At 34.3% G+C, this 19,118-nt stretch overlaps 1 protein-coding gene across 1 annotated transcript in view; it reads left to right on the top strand.

Moving 5' to 3' along the window:
- The window catches only part of ATP9B (ATPase phospholipid transporting 9B (putative)), a 127,604-nt gene that overhangs the window by 71,727 nt on the left and 36,759 nt on the right, over nucleotides 1-19,118 (top strand). Inside the window, 2 exon segments of the mRNA XM_015815923.1 lie at nucleotides 4,862-5,004; nucleotides 15,934-16,046. Of these exon segments, the coding sequence (XP_015671409.1) occupies nucleotides 4,862-5,004; nucleotides 15,934-16,046 (256 nt within the window).

The following is a 19,118-nucleotide window of genomic DNA, read 5'->3' on the forward strand; positions in this document are numbered from 1 at the left end:
AAGCGGGCCTGACCTAGGGTGAATTTTAAATAGGGAAAATTTTTAATGATTTTAAATAGTCACAGCCACTAATATTTGGATTTTAATTGGTTTTTAGAAGGGGTAATTTTGTATATTGTTTTAACATGCTGTGAGCCGCCCTGAGTCCCATGGGGAGAAGGGCGGCATATAAATTTTGTAAAATAAATAAATAAATAATTATTTATTTAGAGTATTCTAAAATGTTCAGTAACTATTTGTTTTAATGCATATTTATTAAATATTGTTAACAAAGCAAGTGAATAGAGTGCTGTTTGGGGGTTTATATTAATAAATTTAAAAAGGAACTTGATATTTTAACTTTTAAGGACCTAGGTCCTCAGTGAGTTTAGAATCTGCTTGATTTCCCTTTAACCCAGGATGGCAATGTTCTGATTATATTTTTCAAGATATATTTATGGTGCATGGCTTTTTTGAGATTGTATCTTACTAGGTAACCTATAGTTGGCATTATTTCATAGATGCCTATTTCAGCTTCATGAATATTTATCAAAATCAAGTTTTGTCTACATTAGAATCTGAAAAATTGCTGCTGTTGGAGAATATTTTAAGATTTTTGAGTGATTATCAGTTATTGCTACACTAATGTAAAGCTAAACCACATGATCATATGAAGTTGGCAGTTGTTTATATGTAATCAAACATCTACAATCCATCAAATATTGGGCAGCAGCAAGTAAAATGTGAGCAATAAGGCAAGCTTAGTTAGAGATAAATGGTTTTTTATACTTCCCCTGTAATTCTTTTGCTACTACAGGTCAAAAATTCTCCCAAGGAATTTTATTTGGGCTAAAGGCAGCTGGAAATTATTGTGCATGACACTACAAAACTATTCTAAGTAAATCATTGGGTGAAAGGATACTATTAACCCATCAGGAGATCAGCATTCTACAAAGCTGGCAAGGTAGTGACTAACAGGATAACATAACATTATTGTAGGGTCTTTCCAAATGACTTTTTTAGCACAGCTAATTGCACAGTTGTTGCGCATGATCCTGACATGTTTCTCAAGGTTGCGCTTTTTCAGTGATCTCTCATTTTCTCAGTTTGCAAGTTACAGTACTTCATGCTGAGAAAACAATATTTTTCCTCATCTAGTTTAGTTGTAACAACTCTGAAGAGTGACATTATAGTCAGACAATTGTGAGAAATTTATAACAAGCATGATAGTTTACATTCTCATAGCCTGTTCCTGATATACATGATGTGGAGCCTTTCTGTACTAAGAACTCCAAGTTCTGTTCATTGGGAAATGATTAGCATAGGGTCATTTAGTAATTAGCATTCCAAATTATCATTGGTGACAATTTCTATAACTTAAAAAGAAAATTTGATCAAGGTTTACATTCAAGAGTCGTTATTTAAAGAATTTCAAGATTACTATTCTCACTGAAAACAGTGAAATACCTTCTTGAAGACAACAGATTTAGAATTTTATGAACAAGTTGCAAATTGTTGATTTCTGATTTATTGGACCCGGGAAGGAAATATGAGAGAGAGAGAATATTTGGATGATTTGGACTACAGATTACCTTCAGTTGGAGTATGAATTGTAAAAAGACAGTGGTAGAAAATCAAGATAAACCAGTAAAAATTACAATAAATGTTTTGTTTTTATTGCCAAAAAATAGTAAAACTCTTTATTGCTTTGCTATTGGAAAGGTTTTAGGTTTCCATTCTGAGATTAAAAACACTCTATTTTTGTACACTAAAGAGTAAATATTGAATAATCTTGAAAAAAATATTTAAAACACTTGAGAATAGTTCAAAATACTTTGTATAACTTTTTCAAACTTTTGAACACAGTTTTTTTATTCCATATAGAAGGAAGGTATGTACTGTAGTAGCCCTAATTCTCTTTACTTAAAAGTTTATATTCTATGTCAACATTAGTCACAAATTTTTAGTGATGAGGGTTTTTTTCAATATTTTCAGTATTGTACCTGCGGGAGATTGATTATTTGTTTATTTATCAGATTTTTGTCCTGCCTTTATTACTGTATAAAAATACCTCCCACATCATTCATGGATAGGTTACTTATTTGATTAAAGAAATTAAATTTACCAAACCCTCTACCACTCCAAACTTCTCTTTTAGATCTTGGGAACAGTTCACATAAGATGTCCAAGTTGTATGAGCAACATTGTTGTTTTGCAGAATGAATCTTAAGAAACAGTGGTTTACATTACATATATTCTCCTTTCAGTTGATTACCCACAGTGTACAAAATATATACACTATTTAACTTTGAGACATAACGATAATGCCTGAAATTCTTAATGATTGCTTTTGCTAGTCTGAAATTTCAATCAGTCTGTATTTGGAGATGTCTGGATTGTTTTCTCCAATCAGTTCCTATCCAAAGCACAGAAGAAGTTTTGAAAACTAAGAAGAGTGTAGGTAGAAAGAGATTGGTTTCCAGTTATGTATATTTCAGCTTCAGTGTAGTAAATTATAGGGATTCTGGTATTATATAATGAAAGCTTCATAAAAAATTATTTGGAAGGGAAGTTGTGAACTAAAAGACATAAAGATAGACTTTTGCCCAAACGTATTAATACGTATCTCTCTCTCTGCTATGATTGAGTACAATCTCATATAAATCAATAAGTAACCAATATGTGGATAGCAATAAAGGACATAGTTGGTAACTCAGTTTCAAGTAATAACTGCTCTTTCCCACTGTGTCAACATGAGCTCTCAAGGACAGAGCGAAATCAAAGATTACTTACAACCTGCTGATTGATGCTGAAGATATGCACTAACTTGAGCACACCAAACCACCATACTATCAGAAATGTCTGGATTAAATTTCAACTGGATAGGCTACTCTAGAAAGGTTTGGTATTTGAGACAAGTACCATATTCTGGATCACTGTGTTCAGCTCCAAGACCTGTTCTCATAGCTTTGGCAGCTCCAAACTCCAGCTATTCCTACCTAATGCCAGGTTGCCCTGCAATAAACTTCTCTCATCTATTACTTGATTGCGGAGAAGAGGGATGATCTTATTTGCATTACCAAAACCTGGTTGGGCCTGTGGGAGGGTCCCCTCTCAGAAATGGGCCCTCCAAGTTACAGGTGTAGCACACATCTACAAATTTGTGTAACCACAAATCCCCAGCAGGGATACCAGAGTGGCTCTTCTAATCTGGAGTCTTAGATAGCCTTTAAAAGTGCTGTCCCAGACATTGAAAGGTGTGAGGCCCTCTGTGAGATTGAGCCATATAAATCAGTTGGGACTGCTGTTTGTTTATCTTTCTCTTTGCAGTGTAGTGGCATCCTGCCCAAGCTCCTCAACTATGTGGCTAAGTTGGCAGTGGAGTTCCCCAGGCTAATAATCCTGGAAGACTTCAGCTTGTCTTGTTTGGGCCCATGGTTAGAGATGGCTTAGAGGTTTATGGCCAACATACAACCATGGACATAATCCAACTTCTTGAGTATTCAGCCCACAGTGGAGACCACACATTAAATCTAGTCTTGTAGCATTGGGATCAAGGATCAGGATGTATTAACTTCAGTCCCTTGCCATGGACAGCTGATAGCTTCTTGGCTCTGAAGTTTTCCATGTCCACACACACACCCCACTGCAGGAAAAGTAGGCTTCTTCAATTAGCCAGCCTGGACAACTGATGGACCCAATTGAATATCAGAAGGAATTTGAAGTTTTTCTAGAAGCTCTAGGGCACAGTTTGGTTGAGACTTTGGTTGCAACTTAGAATGAGCACGTGACAAGTGCAAACATAGAAGCAAGTTCACTTTTTCCACTCATATTCTGTCTGCAGATAGCCAACTGGCATCCCTATTTAATGTCCAGGCCCCTTCTGGGTAAGGAGGGGCCAAGGTAACCTTGCAAGGCTGCTTTAAAGAATATTCTTGTGTCTGTCAAATAAAGTTGTTCAAGTTGAATATTAACTGGGTAACCTTTATAGAGGTTTGGCTATGTTTTGGACCCATAACCCTTCTGGTTGATCAGACTTCCTGGGAAGTGGCATGCAGTTGGGTTGGAACAATAATTAATGCCTCATTGTGAGAGTAAGTGGTGTCACTTGCCTTGAAGAAAGCAGTGATATGCCCTCTCCTTGTGAGGCTATTCTTGGACTTGACCATGTTGGACAACCTTTGCTCAGTCTCCAACCTTTCTCCCTTAGAGATGATTGCTGAGAAGGTGGTAGTCCAGTCCCTGGTAGTTCCAGTCCCTGGATGAAGTGGATTATATGGATCCTTTTCATTCAAGGTTCAGGCCAGATTACAGGACTGACAAAGCATTGGATGATTTTGTGGATGGCTCAAGATGAGGGTGATGCATTTATCCTAGTCCTCCTAGAGCCCTCAGCGACAATCTGTGTAATCAACCATGGTATTTTTTTAGACCTGCTTCAGGTTTGGGAGTTGGAAAGTACTATTTTGCAACCATATTAAAAAAAGAACTCACTTTTGAATTTAAAAGATAAAGTGCTTACAGTGAGCATTTTTCCTGTGACAGATTATGACTTTATCATAAGAGAATAATATGTCATTACAGAAGTCTATAATTAAGGTGTCAAGTATAAATACTAAATTTAATTAATTATGAGAGGGGATACTTAATAATAAAGGATGGAATAGGTGAACATAATATTGCTGATTTCAAAGAAAAAAATTAAAGCACGGTTTATGGTTTATAGTCATTCTTAGTGATGAAGTTCCAGTGTCTAAGAGCATCTGTGTATTCTTTATTTATATAAATTAAATTGCAGATTTCATTGCACTATGTCCTTTTTGTTTGTTTTCTATATTCCAATTAAAGTTATTAAATTCAGGAAAGTCTGTTTTTTTTCCAGTTTACGTGTAAATCTAGACATGGGCAAAGCAGCATATGGTTGGATGATTATGAAGGATGATAATATACCTGGAACAGTTGTCAGGACAAGTACCATACCTGAAGAATTGGGACGCCTAGTGTATCTACTGACAGATAAAACAGGTACATCTTGGAACTGTATTTTATGGATGAGTTTTATTCAGAAAATTACTAGTATCAGTGTATATTAACCAGTATATCGTGATTAGGTGCTTCATTCTAATTGTCAATTTAGTTCCTCTTAATACTACTGTTTTTGGTACATTTAGGTGATTAATTATGTAAAAAGCACAATATGGAATTTAACCAACCAGAATGTCTCTGAGGATGAAAAACTGCACTATGTGTGCAAATTACAACACTGTGCTCAAAATGAAAATAATGTGTAGGATTTTAAGCCAAAATTTCTAAGGCTGTTAGTTATCACTATTCTGTATCTAAACTGGTAGAAATAAAGTAGGAGAGATGAGAAAAGTTGTAATGGATATTGTTAAGTATTGGATCCATTAGTATTTAATCATAGTTTCAAAGATTCTTGAAGTATGCCATAGCATATCTAATTTCCCCATTAAAACCTGGTTGCTTAATTTCAAAAGCTATGATTCTTTCAAGCATTTCTATGAATGGTCTCTTGATAGGTTTATACCTTTTTACAACATACCATGTGGGGGCTTGCCTATATTGAAAAATGTAAAAGAATAAAGTAAAAGTTTACAAGTATCTTAGCGTGGCTCTAGTTTCTCTTGAAATGATTAAGAATTATTTGTAAAGTCTAAAGTGCATTACATTACTAACATAATTGCAAGGTAGTCCTTTGTATGATTGTAAATTGGGTTTGTGTTTCATCAATAAGCTTTTTGACAAGAAGCGTCCATCACTGTGGCTCTCTCATTTGCCACAGCAGAATAGAAAATGAAGTATCCCAATGATTGCATTATAGTTTCCTTATTGTGGGACAAGAAAGCAATGTGGTATAATTAGGTTTGATTGGAGTGCATGTTTCCGGTAAGATCTGAAATTAATGATGTTGCTATAGTGACACATCTGCGGCCACCAGTGCGTGAAACATAAAGTAATTCATTCGACAAGAGAAGACATCTGTTAACCGCAAGGATGCAGAGCATATTGACACTGACCAGAAATACTAGACGTTATGTGATAAATGAACAAATGATGCTTAAACAGGAGGACAGATAATTTGTACTTAATCTGCTGGGAGAACTTTAATCTTCTCACTGGCTGCATTTGACAATACCATTGTTTAAAGAACAATGCTGCAGAGAACTCATAAATTTTAAAACTTAACTCAGGGTGCAGCCTATTAAAGCAATACATTAATTCCTTTGTTAGAGAGTTTTTATCTTCATGTAGAACAAAGCCATTACTAAAAACACCCACTAAAACAACAGGTTCTTTAGGACTCACATTTTAATTATAGCATCCATTACCCAAAGTGCCAGGTTGTTTGGACTTGAATCACATATAAGTTTGACAGAAAGGCGTCATCCATTATTGGGGGGAATGCTGTTTCCAGTGTTTTCCAAGGGCAGCTGAGCATGACATTTCAGTCTCTCTAGGGCATGAAAGTTCCTACAACAAAGAAAAAACAAAGATACTTGGCAATATTTATTTAATGTTTTTGACATCTAGAGTGTGATACTCCAACTTCCCTGCCCTTCCTGACAGCAACCATAGTATTCAATTATAACAAATAAAAACCATCTTCCAAGCACAGTTATTTACTAATGCATATGCGCGCATTTGAGTGCTGTAATTAACATTTTAGCGGCTGTGTGGACCAAATGAGATACTTAACACATGTAATAGTTGAACAGATGCATAGAGTAATGGAATTCATAATCTACTGGGGAAGCCCTGTAATAAGAAATAATGTGTTAACACTGAAGGTTTGTGTTTAAAATTTATCTACAGTTAACATATGTTAAGCATTGCATGGCAAAAAAGGGAATGTCCTTTCATGAAATTAATGCAGATGGTGAGTTTAGTATTTTGGATATCCAAGTAACAATATTTTCTTATAATTATCTGTATTTTGGAATGTGTTTGTAATATCAACTTCTTCCATTTATGATAAGAAAAAAATAGGAATCCGGGGTAAAGTCTTCTTTGTCATAATATGCCAATTGTAAAACTCTCATAGAAGAGGCCATTGTATTTTTTGTTTAATTTTAATTTAAAGTTTCTGGTGGCTTCTGAGAGATTTTTAATATCTTAGTTCTACCCATTGTCATTAAGTAATATGTATGTATTTATGTATTTATTAGATTTTTATCCCACCTTTATTATTTCATAAGTAACTCAAGGCAATGAACATACGTAACATTCCTTCCTCCTGTTTTCTCCACAACTCTTGAGGTGAGAGAGAGTGATTGGCCCAAAGTCACCCAGATGGCTTTCCTGGCTAAGGAAGGACTAGAACTCAAGGTCTCCTGATTTCTAACTTGGTGCCTTAACCACTACACCAAACTGGCTCTCAATTTTTTTGTTCAGTTTTCTGGAATTGTACTCTAATTTTAGAGTTCAAAACTATTCTACAATGTTTATTCTTGGGCAAAAGACAACTCAGAATTTTTTAAATATGTTTCTTATTTTTTTAATAAATACATGTTTACTATAATTTCTTTAGCTTATTATCTAGATCAGTGTCAGGTTTCTTCATATATGCTAAACCATATTTTTTGCCGACTCTGGCATGCCTTCTGGTGCAGACACTATCAATCCCTTTATCTTGCTCATCTTTCTTTAGTATTGAATAATGTTGCATATGTTGCCATATTCTTCATCATACTTCCTCCAGGGAGCCCAGAATATGTAAAATGTTAGAAGAACATCTTCTGAGGAAGATTCAGCATGCCCCGAGACTTAGACTTGAAATTCTAGTCCTTTGCAAGACTATTTACCTGTTAACTATATTTCTCATTTCATGAGGTATCTAAGGCCACGTGACAATGGATTTACTGTATCAATGTCAGCAGTATGGCCATATGAGGATCTATTTTGTCAGTATTACTTCAAGTCCCAAACTTATTCTAATAAAGAGAAGCATGCTAGGACCAAGATCTGCTGGCCCTTCTGGCAATTCTTCCACATTGATACAATGAAATGATACACAGAAGTCCTCTAGGACTCATTAAAAATCCTTACAAATATTTATTAAAGATTCTTATATCAATTGCATTCTCCATTTGGGTGCCATTAAAATGTTTCTTTATATGCATTGGATGAGTGTTTATATCAAATGGCTAATACGCTTTGCAAGGAACTTCAGTTTTCTTCATTTTTCACTACATTTCAGAGCTGGGAAAATGTTGTCCTAGTCAAATAAAAAGCTGAGTCAATTTTACCTTTCAAATTTCAGATCTGATTTTAGGCTACCAAATTTCCCCATCAGGCCATAGAAATCTCAAGGAAACCTAGAGCATTCCTGAAATATTTTATCATATGTTTCAGGCTTGCCACAAAAACTCGTTATCCTTCTTTTAGCATAGCAACCATGGATTTGGGAGAAAATTTACATTTCTTAGCCACTTCCAGTTCACAATTCCATTTTATCTTACTTTCATCAGATCCAGGTCTTCCAACATCTCTATATTTTTCTTACTTTTGTGTTTAATGATATAATTGCAGGCAAAACTATTTAATGCTATATAGAACATGTTTGATAAATAGCGGTCTAGAAATCTCTCTTATTAAAGTTTCTGGAGTTCACTACTTATAAACAAAACTAAAACATTAGTAAAATTCTGAAAAAAGAGCTCTGTTTTGGAGTCTACAAGCTGGTGTTTATAAATTTTCCTCTATGTTGAGAAAATCTACATACATTTGCCTCAAGGTGGCAAGATATCAAAGGCCCATTTTTGTCACCACAGGAACAGTGTTGGGAAGTTATTCTGAGGAGTTCTTCTTCACAGGCGAGCTATATTTTGTTACTTGAATTATCTAGCAAAAGATTCCTATTCTCTGATTTATTTTCAGTTCCTTTTACCAACTAAATTTATCACTGCTAGCAGTAGGCAAAATGCTTCAAATGCAAAAAACATTTTCTGCTCAAAACAGCTGGCTTCAAATGAGTTATCCCAACCATTATAGAAGTGCCCAAAGCAACTCTATTTCAGGTGCAATTCTGAGCTTGAATTGGTTCCTAATGGTTGGAATGACCCATTTGGAAACCGACAGTACTATTTCAAAATTGAAATGTGTATATTTCAGGCTCAAGTAACATTTCAAATTTATTTTGCACATCCTTAATTTCTGCCTTCCACCCTCCCACCAAGAAATTTTTGGCATTCACATCTGTTGGTGAAATTTGTTTTAAGAGGTAGGTTGGTTGGTTGGTTGATTAGTTGGTTGGTTGGATTAAACCATTTATAGGCTGCCCCACTCCCAGTGACTCTCAATGACATATAAAGATGTCTCACGCCTTATTTTCTAATGAATTGTTTGAAATTGTGGTTTATTAAACTCTATATTTTTCAGTACATGATCTTTTTAATAGCTTTCACTTCAGCTTGATGAGCTTACAAATTATTTACTTTACACTCTGCCCCAGCACATGATATAACATACTAATTTTTGCTTTTAATTAAGTCAAAACTTTTCCCCCATTTATTTTCTTTTATCCAATGGATGATAACAAGTATACTTTCTATACTTCTTTTTGGAAGTGTTAGCTTTATCTGAGTAGGTTACCATTTTTGTTAAAGTGAATTAAGATGACCAGGGTTAACATTTGTCAACATGTATCCCACTGATTGTTGCTGCCCTGTTGTTGCACATTGGAGGGAAAAAAATCTTTTCTTGATTTTATTACTTTTTCATAAGGGAAATGGGTCCCTTCCAGAACAGTATATGTAAGATAAATATTTCCTTTTATTCACCCTTCAACAATTTTCAGATTTTACCTTTTACAGGTAATCCTTGACTTATGACCACAATTGCACTTGAACTTCCATCACCAAGCAATGCAATTGTAAAGTGGCTCTCGCCCAATTTTATGACCCTTTTTACCTCAGTCATTAAACAATTCACCACTGTTGTTAAACAAATAACATGGTCGTTAACCAAATCTGGCTTCTCTCATTATCTTTTTAGAAGCCTACTAGGAAGGTTGCTAATGGTGATCATGTGCCCCTGGGATGTTGCAACTGTTGCAAATCTGTGCCAGTTGCCAAGCACTCAAATTTTGATGATATGACTGTAGGGACACTGTGACTGTCCTAAGCACAAGAACCAGGTGTAGGCCACTTTTTCAGTGTCATTGTAAGTTTGAATGATTATTAAACTAATCGAGAACTATCTATATATGACTGGAAGAGTATTTCCTTTGTCTGTTGAAACATATTACAAGATCCTATACTGCTTAATGTAATTAACCCCAGTACTACTGCTACAGGTTTACTTCAGTCTAGGGACAGTCATGAATTCAGCAAAGGTAAATGAAATATGAGCAACCACAGTCCTATAGACCTGGATTGGATCTCTAGCCATAAGCAACCACAGGAGGCAAGAGAGGTAAATGGCAAAATGTCCATTGCAATTTATTACGCAAATCACCTGACTGGAGAAGACATTAGTAAAAAAAAAAATCATTTGCATTCTGACTTTGCAACACACATTTTGTCATTTTTTTCTGTCACTGAGATGCCAGATACCAGATACATATTTCCCCAGCTTTTATTGACCTGTTTTGACCAGATACTTATACAGACAAAAGGTGATGGAACACAACTTTTACAAATTCTTATTACAAATTCCATGATATAAAAATAAAAGCTGTAGAATCATATATTCCATAATAGATCTTTTTATTTTAACAAAACTATTTTCATTATTATTAAAATCCAAGTCAAATTTTCACAGAGTCTCAATTATAACCCATAACTGTTTCAAATTGAGGATAATTCAATACTGTATATGGGCAAATAGCAGAAAAATGAAGTCCTTTATATAATAATTTGTTAATCATTAACATATTAGGTGAAGACTAGAATACTGATAAACCTTGGTTTAGTAAAAGCATTTTCATAATAACAAAAAGTGCATTTTTATAGTGCCTGACTCTTGAGATATTGGTTTTTGGAAGAATACCATTTATTGTTGTATTATGGATAAAATCTGTCTTGATTGCTTTTAACCAGATTAGAAATTTATTCTTCTTATTACGATGCTGCTTCTACCAAATTCTTACTATACTAATATGTATAGTATATGGAGATGAAGAAAAACAAATAGATACTTATTTATAACTTTTATTTTCAACTAATTTCAAGTAATTATGACATATATTCCTCCTTCCCTATTGCAGCTGTTCCATTTCATCTGCAACCCAACCAGAAGAAATACTGTGTGGGTTGGTATTTGCCCTGCTCTTTGAAGCATAAACATAAGAAATATTTTTCTTCTCAAAGTTTATACAATTTTCCCAAACTACAACAGACATTGAATGAATTAATTCTCAAAAATGTTAACATTTGTGATAGGAAGGGAGTGGAAAGGATTCTTGAGTTAAGACAATTAGTACTTGGCACTGATGATTTTCCTAAAGGAGATCAATCTTGACTGTTCTTTGGAAGGACAGATGCTAAAGCTGAAGCGCAAATACTTTGGCCAACAAATGAGAAGAGAGGACTCTGATGTTGGGAAAGATTGAAGGCCAAAGAAAAAGGAGACAGCAGAGGATGAGATGGTTATATTGTGTTATTGACACAATGAGCATGAATTTGGGCAAACTCTGGGAGACAGTTGAGGGTGGGGGCCCTTGCATGCTATGGTCCATGCGGTTGTGAAGAGTTGGAAACAACTTAGTTACTCAACAACAATAACAACAACTGATAATTTAAAAAAGAAAGACTCAAGCAGAGTTAGCTCAGTTGATACATCCATTCCCATGGACAAAAAATACGATGTTTGTCCTAGAATTAGAAAAAGTAGATTAGGCAATTGTGTTAGACTGTACTTTTAGATATCTATATAGTTTGGCTTTTTCTTAATAATCCTTTTCAGTGAGTTTCATTATTTTAATGTGAAATTAAATAATATTACTACCGTATACACAATCTGCTCTGCCCATTGATGCTTCTTTCTTTAAGCATGATGTATATCTTGAGCCTAACTGTGTCCTGTTCTACCCAAACACAAGGATAATTATGCCCAATTTAAAAGAGTAAAACCCCCAAGTAAAACAGATGTTGGAATTATTACATCAGGAGGATATCCATTGGAACTTTGGGGTGGGATCTGACCTTGGAAAAAGTCTAGGTTTACCAGAAATAATAAAAAAAAGAGATGGTGTGTGAGCCAGAGCTGCTGTTTTTGCCTTCTGCAACCCTAAAATAATAATATTTCCCCTTTGATTTAATATAAAGCCCTCCCTTGATTTTAAATACTGTTTTAAATGTTAAAGTTTGTTCCACTGAGAAATTCAGCCCATTTCTGAAAAGTATGTTTGAATTCAAGCACATTCTGTGTTTTTAACCTGCAATCTTTTTTCAGTTCTGAAATCTTCATATCCCTGATTAAATCACCTAATGAGACACCATTTATGCTTTCTAAGGAGGTTGGATGTACATGTTGTTAGAACAGGTCTATTTAATGATAATAAGTTCACATATCTAAAAATAGTATGGTAACTATAAAGATAATAGTGTATTCTAGGGAGTGGTAAAAATGAGAGTAATTTTAATATCCCCATTATCCAAAAAAGAGGCTTTACCCTTTTCTGACTCTTAATTATTATGTATATAAACTTGCTTGACTGAATTAACAAATAAATCTATCCATTGATGACTTCTTGACTCTGCCTTATCATCACACCCTATATCATCCACTCTTCAATTAAAGCTTTCTTGGAATCAAGCATGTCACTGTTGACAGTGGTGAACATAATGTCACTCCTTGACTGACACCCTATAGTTTCTTACAGATCAGAAGTAATCACTAAAAACATACTATTTGTGTTGATTCTGAAATTCAAGGTTTGGCACCAATTAACAGGCTAAATTTGTTAAAATGGGAAGTAGTTATAATTTTCAGTTGTCTGCTAGAGATAGCATGCTATCTACTTTACCACATGATTTTTTTAAAACCACGTTTCCCCTAGTAGTAGTACATTTTTTTCTAAAGCAATATAGTTCATAACTAAACAACTTTTTTCTGCAGTTCTTGTTAATATTCACATGACATGATTAATATTGACAGTATTGAAAGGCTAGAAATGAGATGCATAAGCATGCTTAAACAAAAATATATGTCCTGTTTTAAAAAAGAGTATGTAGAGTGGCATGGAAGTCAGCAGAAAGGTAGAAAAAATAGTTGAAAAAGCTTCTATTAGAACAAAGGCTGTTCCTTAAATAGAAGGAATGCTTGCCATCATGCCTTGTCATATCATGTTACATGCCAGTCATTAAAACTGAATGTCTTAACATTTCAATCATTTGCAAATCCTTTCAATAAAATATTAGTACTATCTTACATTCCTTAGAGGATTACAATATAACTGCAGTGAACAAAGTAAAACTGTTCTATTTCCTTCTGTATAGATTGTCAATTAAACTGAAAAAAGATGAAAGTTTTAAAGTAAGCAAAAAAGAGGTTTGAGCAATAAAGGTTAAAGTATTTTTTTTAAAAAAACAAATGTATTAACTGTAAATTGCTAATTTAATAAAATAGCTATATATGTTGATCTAGAGCAGTGGTGGCGAACCAATGGCACGCGTGCCAGAAGCGGCACTCGGAGCCCTCTCTGTAGGCACACGTGCCATTGCCCCAGCTTTGCCTCCCCCAGTGACCCCCTCCTTACCAGCAGCCCCCCAGAGGAGAGTCGCCCGCAAGTGTGGCCCACCCAGAGCAGCACAGCCAAGGACATGGCAGCCAGGCAGCATAGACAAGACTCTGCCCTCATGCCCCATCGCGCACAGTTGATGCTGCGGGGCGCGGGCAGAGGGCGTGGCCGCCATGGTGCTGCTGGGCTGCCTGGGCGATCTGCGGCGGGCCCTGGAGGTGGTGAGTGGCCCTGCAAGCAGGCGGGGTGAGGGCAGGGCAGGGGGTGGAGCAAGGGCGGGTCTCTAAAAGGTTCGCCATCACTGATCTAGAGTCATGGTTTTCATTATTTTATTTTATTAGTAAATGTGAAAATTTACTATTTAATATTACTAGTAATTAGTAAGGAATTACTAAATGTGATTCCTAGTATTACTTGAATAAACTAGAAATACTAGGATTCTACATCTGATGGTTAGTACTCATGCTGGTTAATATAAGGGACAGTGTGCCTTTCAGCGTTAATATTGGGAGAGTAGAAGGTATGATCACATTTCCTACTATTTTTGTAGACTTATTGTAACAACTAGAGTACCAAAATAGTATTAGTGGCTAGGTTTTGGTCTGGTATAGCATGTTGGCTCTTATATTCTTTATCAGGGACACTCTAGTAACAGAAGCAAGAAAAATAATTGCCCTGACTAGGTGATTTTACATTCAAAATTGAAATAGACATCATCAATATTGCTTATCATATAGTAGCAATGTGCAAAATGTTTTGAATGTGGTCTGTATTACATTCAAAATATCCCTCTTTGTGGGCAAATAAATTTTAAAATATGAAATAGTAAGAAACACTTCTTTGATCATTTGGGGAGAGTTTATCATTTGAAATCACTTAAATTTAAGTTTAAAACATTCTTGAGCTCCAGGCATTTATTTAATTATTGAAACAGTCCATTTTAGCCTCCAGCCATTTCAAATTTGAAATGATTCAAGTTAAAATTATATTGCGCATCCTTGTGTACTTAGTAAAATCTTGATTCTCCAAACATTTATTCAGCAAATGAAAAGACAGAATTTGAATGCAACAGGCAGAATTTTAGTTTTACATTTCAAATCAGGACAAGTTGTGTTATGTGCATCAATTTATATAATTAAAATTATGCAATAGAAATATTTTTATATATTTATATCAGCATTCATTATATGCATAATTATGTAATTAGCATTTGGGTATTGTTGATGTTGGTTCGTGTCATTTGTATAATTTTATTTAATGGAAATTCAGAGGGGAGATTTTCCTTTTTATTGAAATGTGATTCACATTCATACTTTCTAACATGGCAAATGAACATGCCTTGTTAAGCCACCTTTCAATTGTTAAATATCTACAATGTTAAGCAATTATTTTTTAAACTGCTACGATTAAATAAATAAGTTCCTTGATTTTAAGCTTGAGGTTTGATCCCATGAATAAGTACAGTAATCACATCTCTGGGAAGCATTTAATTCTTTGTTTAGTAATGATGCTTATCTCCCCAATTTCATGCCCAAAGAGTATCACTTTGTCACATGACCACCACAAATGAAATAAAGATATGAAAAGCTGTTTCATTTCTGGAAATTCGGGGTTAAAGGACAATAGCCAAATAGGTTGTTAAATTGTGATTTTATTTTAGTCTGTGTTATCAATAGTATGTCAAGTTGCATATTATTCTGCGGCATTCTAAAAAGCAAAAATAGTATCTCTACAATCATCTTTATTTACAAGAATGCTTCTGGGTTCCATGTAAGGATTCATTATTTGGAAGTATGCTTACATGGAAAGGGGGGAAAAATAGGGCATGCTGGATTGGTAGAAAGAAAACAATCCGGGTGGGATTAATTTTATATTCCTGTGTGCTGATAAGTGAGTGTTTTGTGACTAGTCATACCCATTATGGCAACTATCTGGGGAGAACCCCAGGATCAACTTTCAAAATTTCCCTACTTGCCCAAAAGAATTCTGTGGTATATTAGGATAGTACATATGTTCAGAAATGTACAGACTATTAGAGATCTTTGCTTTTTAGTGTAACCCTTTGAGAATGCTAGCACTTGATTCTATATTCCAAAGATGACCGTAATTCCACAATCTTTTTATATATATTTGGATTATGCAGTATATCTTAAATATAAAGTAGGTCAAATGGATTTATTATAACTTACAACACAAATAATATTTTCATCATGAAACTTATAGTTTGCATTTATTCAATGTTTGTACTGCAGGTACACTGACCCAGAATGAGATGATATTTAAGCGCCTCCACCTAGGTACTGTTTCATATGGAACAGACACAATGGATGAAATTCAAAATCATATTATCAGTTCATATTCCCAGGTATTTAGTTTTCATTCTTACTTTCCTTACTTACTATAAGTTCTGTTTTTTAAAAAAGCCCAATACAAGAAAAGCTAGAGTACAGGTAGACCCCGACTTACAAATTTGTTTAGCAACCATTTGAAGTTACAGTGGCATTGAAAAAAGTGACTTACCACCAGTCCTTGCACTTGCAACTGGCATAGCACAAAATTCAGGTGCTTGGCAACGGGCATGCATTTATGACAACTGCAGCATTCTGTACATGGGCACATGTGACCTTCCCAGATGGTTTCTGACAAGCAGAGTTAATCAGGGAAGCCAGATTCGCTTAAGGACCATGTGATTCCCTTAACAAATGCAACAAAATTTGACACAACTCACTTAAGAACCGCCTTTCCTAGCAATGTAAATTCTGGTTCCAACTGTGGTTGTAAGACGAGGACTACCTTATACTGTAAAATAATCTCAGTGCAATTGATATTTATTTATTTTTTAAATTATACTTTTGATTACACGATGAAAAATATTTCAAATCCATGTGAAATTACCTACATGGAAGACTTAACTTGTATTAGTTCTCAGAGATAAAATTTCAGGTTCAGTTTTGAATAGTTAAAGGATACAAGAATAACAAAGTTGCCTCAGACAGAATAGGGCTGCATAAGAATTACAAAATCATTTTGTCTGTTTTCACTGTAAAGATCTGCAAAGAGGCTGTGCCTCTTGGAAAACAACCAATGGCGACAGCTCGTATATTTGTGCCTTATCACATTTTTTTGTCAATCTGAATTGATATGCTATTAATCAGAGGTCATCAAATGGAGCTTATATAGTCAACTTTGCCTCAAATGGAGTTTATATAGTCAACTTTGCCTCAAATGGAGTTTATATAGTCAACTTTGCCTCAGTATGGTCTTGCATCTGAGTGACATGAAATGTTCAATAAGCCCTACACTTGTGTAATTTAAATGTCTACTATTTGCCTGGACAAGATAGAAACCAAGCAATAAAGCGAAGCAGGGCAAAGGAGATCTCTCCAAAAGAATGTATTATATCATATGGCAACATGGATGGAGCTGTTCATTGTAAGACCTGCTTCATCTTCATAGTCTATGTGTCCATCATGTACTACCATTTATCAAAGTATAGTAAACAACATTGTTTCAAGATATCTTTTTCTTGAAATAAGTTATATGTAAATTTAAAACTCTTTTGTAGAAATATTAATATATTTTAGCGTGAATCTGATACCAAATACATATATACCCACTTAACAATAAATGCAGTATGGGATATAAAGTATAATTTCTTGTGTTTTTCCCTTCTTACTGAAATCCGCTACATAGATTATTGCCATGAATCCTTACAGCAACTGTGTTAAATATACTAGTGTAACTTCCATGATAAGAGTGGTATATTTGGAAATATATATATATATATACATACACACACACACAAAACACTTGTTTCTTACCTTTTACTCATAATAATACTGGTAAGTGTGGAGAAAAGCTAAGATACTATGTTTTATGCAGAATACTGAATTAACTTTCAAAATATTTAAACGAAAGACCTCTCAGCTTATAGCCCATGATTTTCATCACAATTGTAATACATCAACTACATGATAAGTTTTAATAGTTTTAATGATGTCTACCACACATTGCTTCTTGCTCTGTTTATTTTACTGAACTACAGTTTCCAGAATTAAAACAAAAAACAAATGTTGCCCAATGCAGAAGCTTATACAGTATATGTAAGGATATTAACAAGCCAAAATTATTAAAAAAATTAATTATGAATGGGTTAGCATTTGCATTCTGTTCAACACATCTACATATGAAAGACCAGTTGCTTATGTTGAGCTGTAATGTGATTAGTAATATGATTCAACACTTAAAATATTTTTAACATTTTTATATAATAATTTCCCCCAGCTTTTTTAGATCACAATGTATCAGTTACAAAACTATGCAAGTATAAGTGACAAAGAGAAGCCACATTAATGGAGGATGAAGTACAAAATCTATTTAATTTATACAATACACTCCCATTATAAACCTAGCACTTTCAAGTGAGAATACCACAACAGAGTGATACTAAATAGTAAAGCATTTTAAAAGAAGAGATAATTTTCTTCATTTAAGTAAATTATTTTATTAAATATCCCAATAATAAATTCATTTTTACCACTTGTTATAAATTAGGGGAAAATAATCTTCCATAAAATAAATAGCTGCTTAATAGTTGCTTCAAAAGTAACTGTTGTGCATTTATTTACTTAAGCAATAACTATTAATGCAGCCAGTTATACAGTGGTTCTTGTATGGTATTGATTTTTCTCCCTTGTATGTGTTCAGTTTTATTAAGATGGCAATAGTCAAGTAGGTCCCCTCTACTAAAGCACACAAATCTATTATAACCTGATTATATTTCCCCACTGGAAGCATTTTGTGATAGAGGGCATAATCTTTAATGGAATTTGTGTGAAATTAAATTACACAAGCATCAATAAACATAACATAATTCAGAAGGAGTAAATCTGCTTAATTTATTAGTAGTTGCAATGGCATCAGTGTTAGTAGATTGCAAAGGCAAAGTTTTAAAGCAATAGCTGAACAAAAATGCCAGATGATCAGAAACTTAAATCTTTTATTAGACTGCACTGTAATTTGAGGGCTAAAATATTCTCAGTACCATGTTCAGTACATGAAATTTTTAAAAAATGCTTGCTTGCCAAACAGGATTTCAGTGTTATTACCCTACAGAAAATCTAAAGTTAGTTTTGATAATACTGGTGAGAGGACAGAGATTGTTTTGCAGTGTTAACCCAATATAATTCTTTTCCTAATATATAAGGCACATATATTAAGGCACAAGTTTTTGTAGATTTTCAACATAACTCCTAAAGGCACCTATGCCTGACTCATCTTTTGCTTCTTGGCTTCCTATTGTTCTTGAGCTGTGGTGACATATATTAGGAAAAGTAGCATGAAAAGTTTCCCTTAAGAAAAACTCCAGATTATTCCAAGATTGTCTTTACATTAAAACAATTCACTTACCTATTTTATTTATTCACATTAGTTTAAA

The sequence above is a fragment of the Protobothrops mucrosquamatus genome, unplaced genomic scaffold, assembly GCF_001527695.2.
Source record: "Protobothrops mucrosquamatus isolate PMUCROS unplaced genomic scaffold, P.Mucros_1.0 scaffold386, whole genome shotgun sequence".
Classification (NCBI taxonomy): domain Eukaryota; kingdom Metazoa; phylum Chordata; class Lepidosauria; order Squamata; family Viperidae; genus Protobothrops; species Protobothrops mucrosquamatus.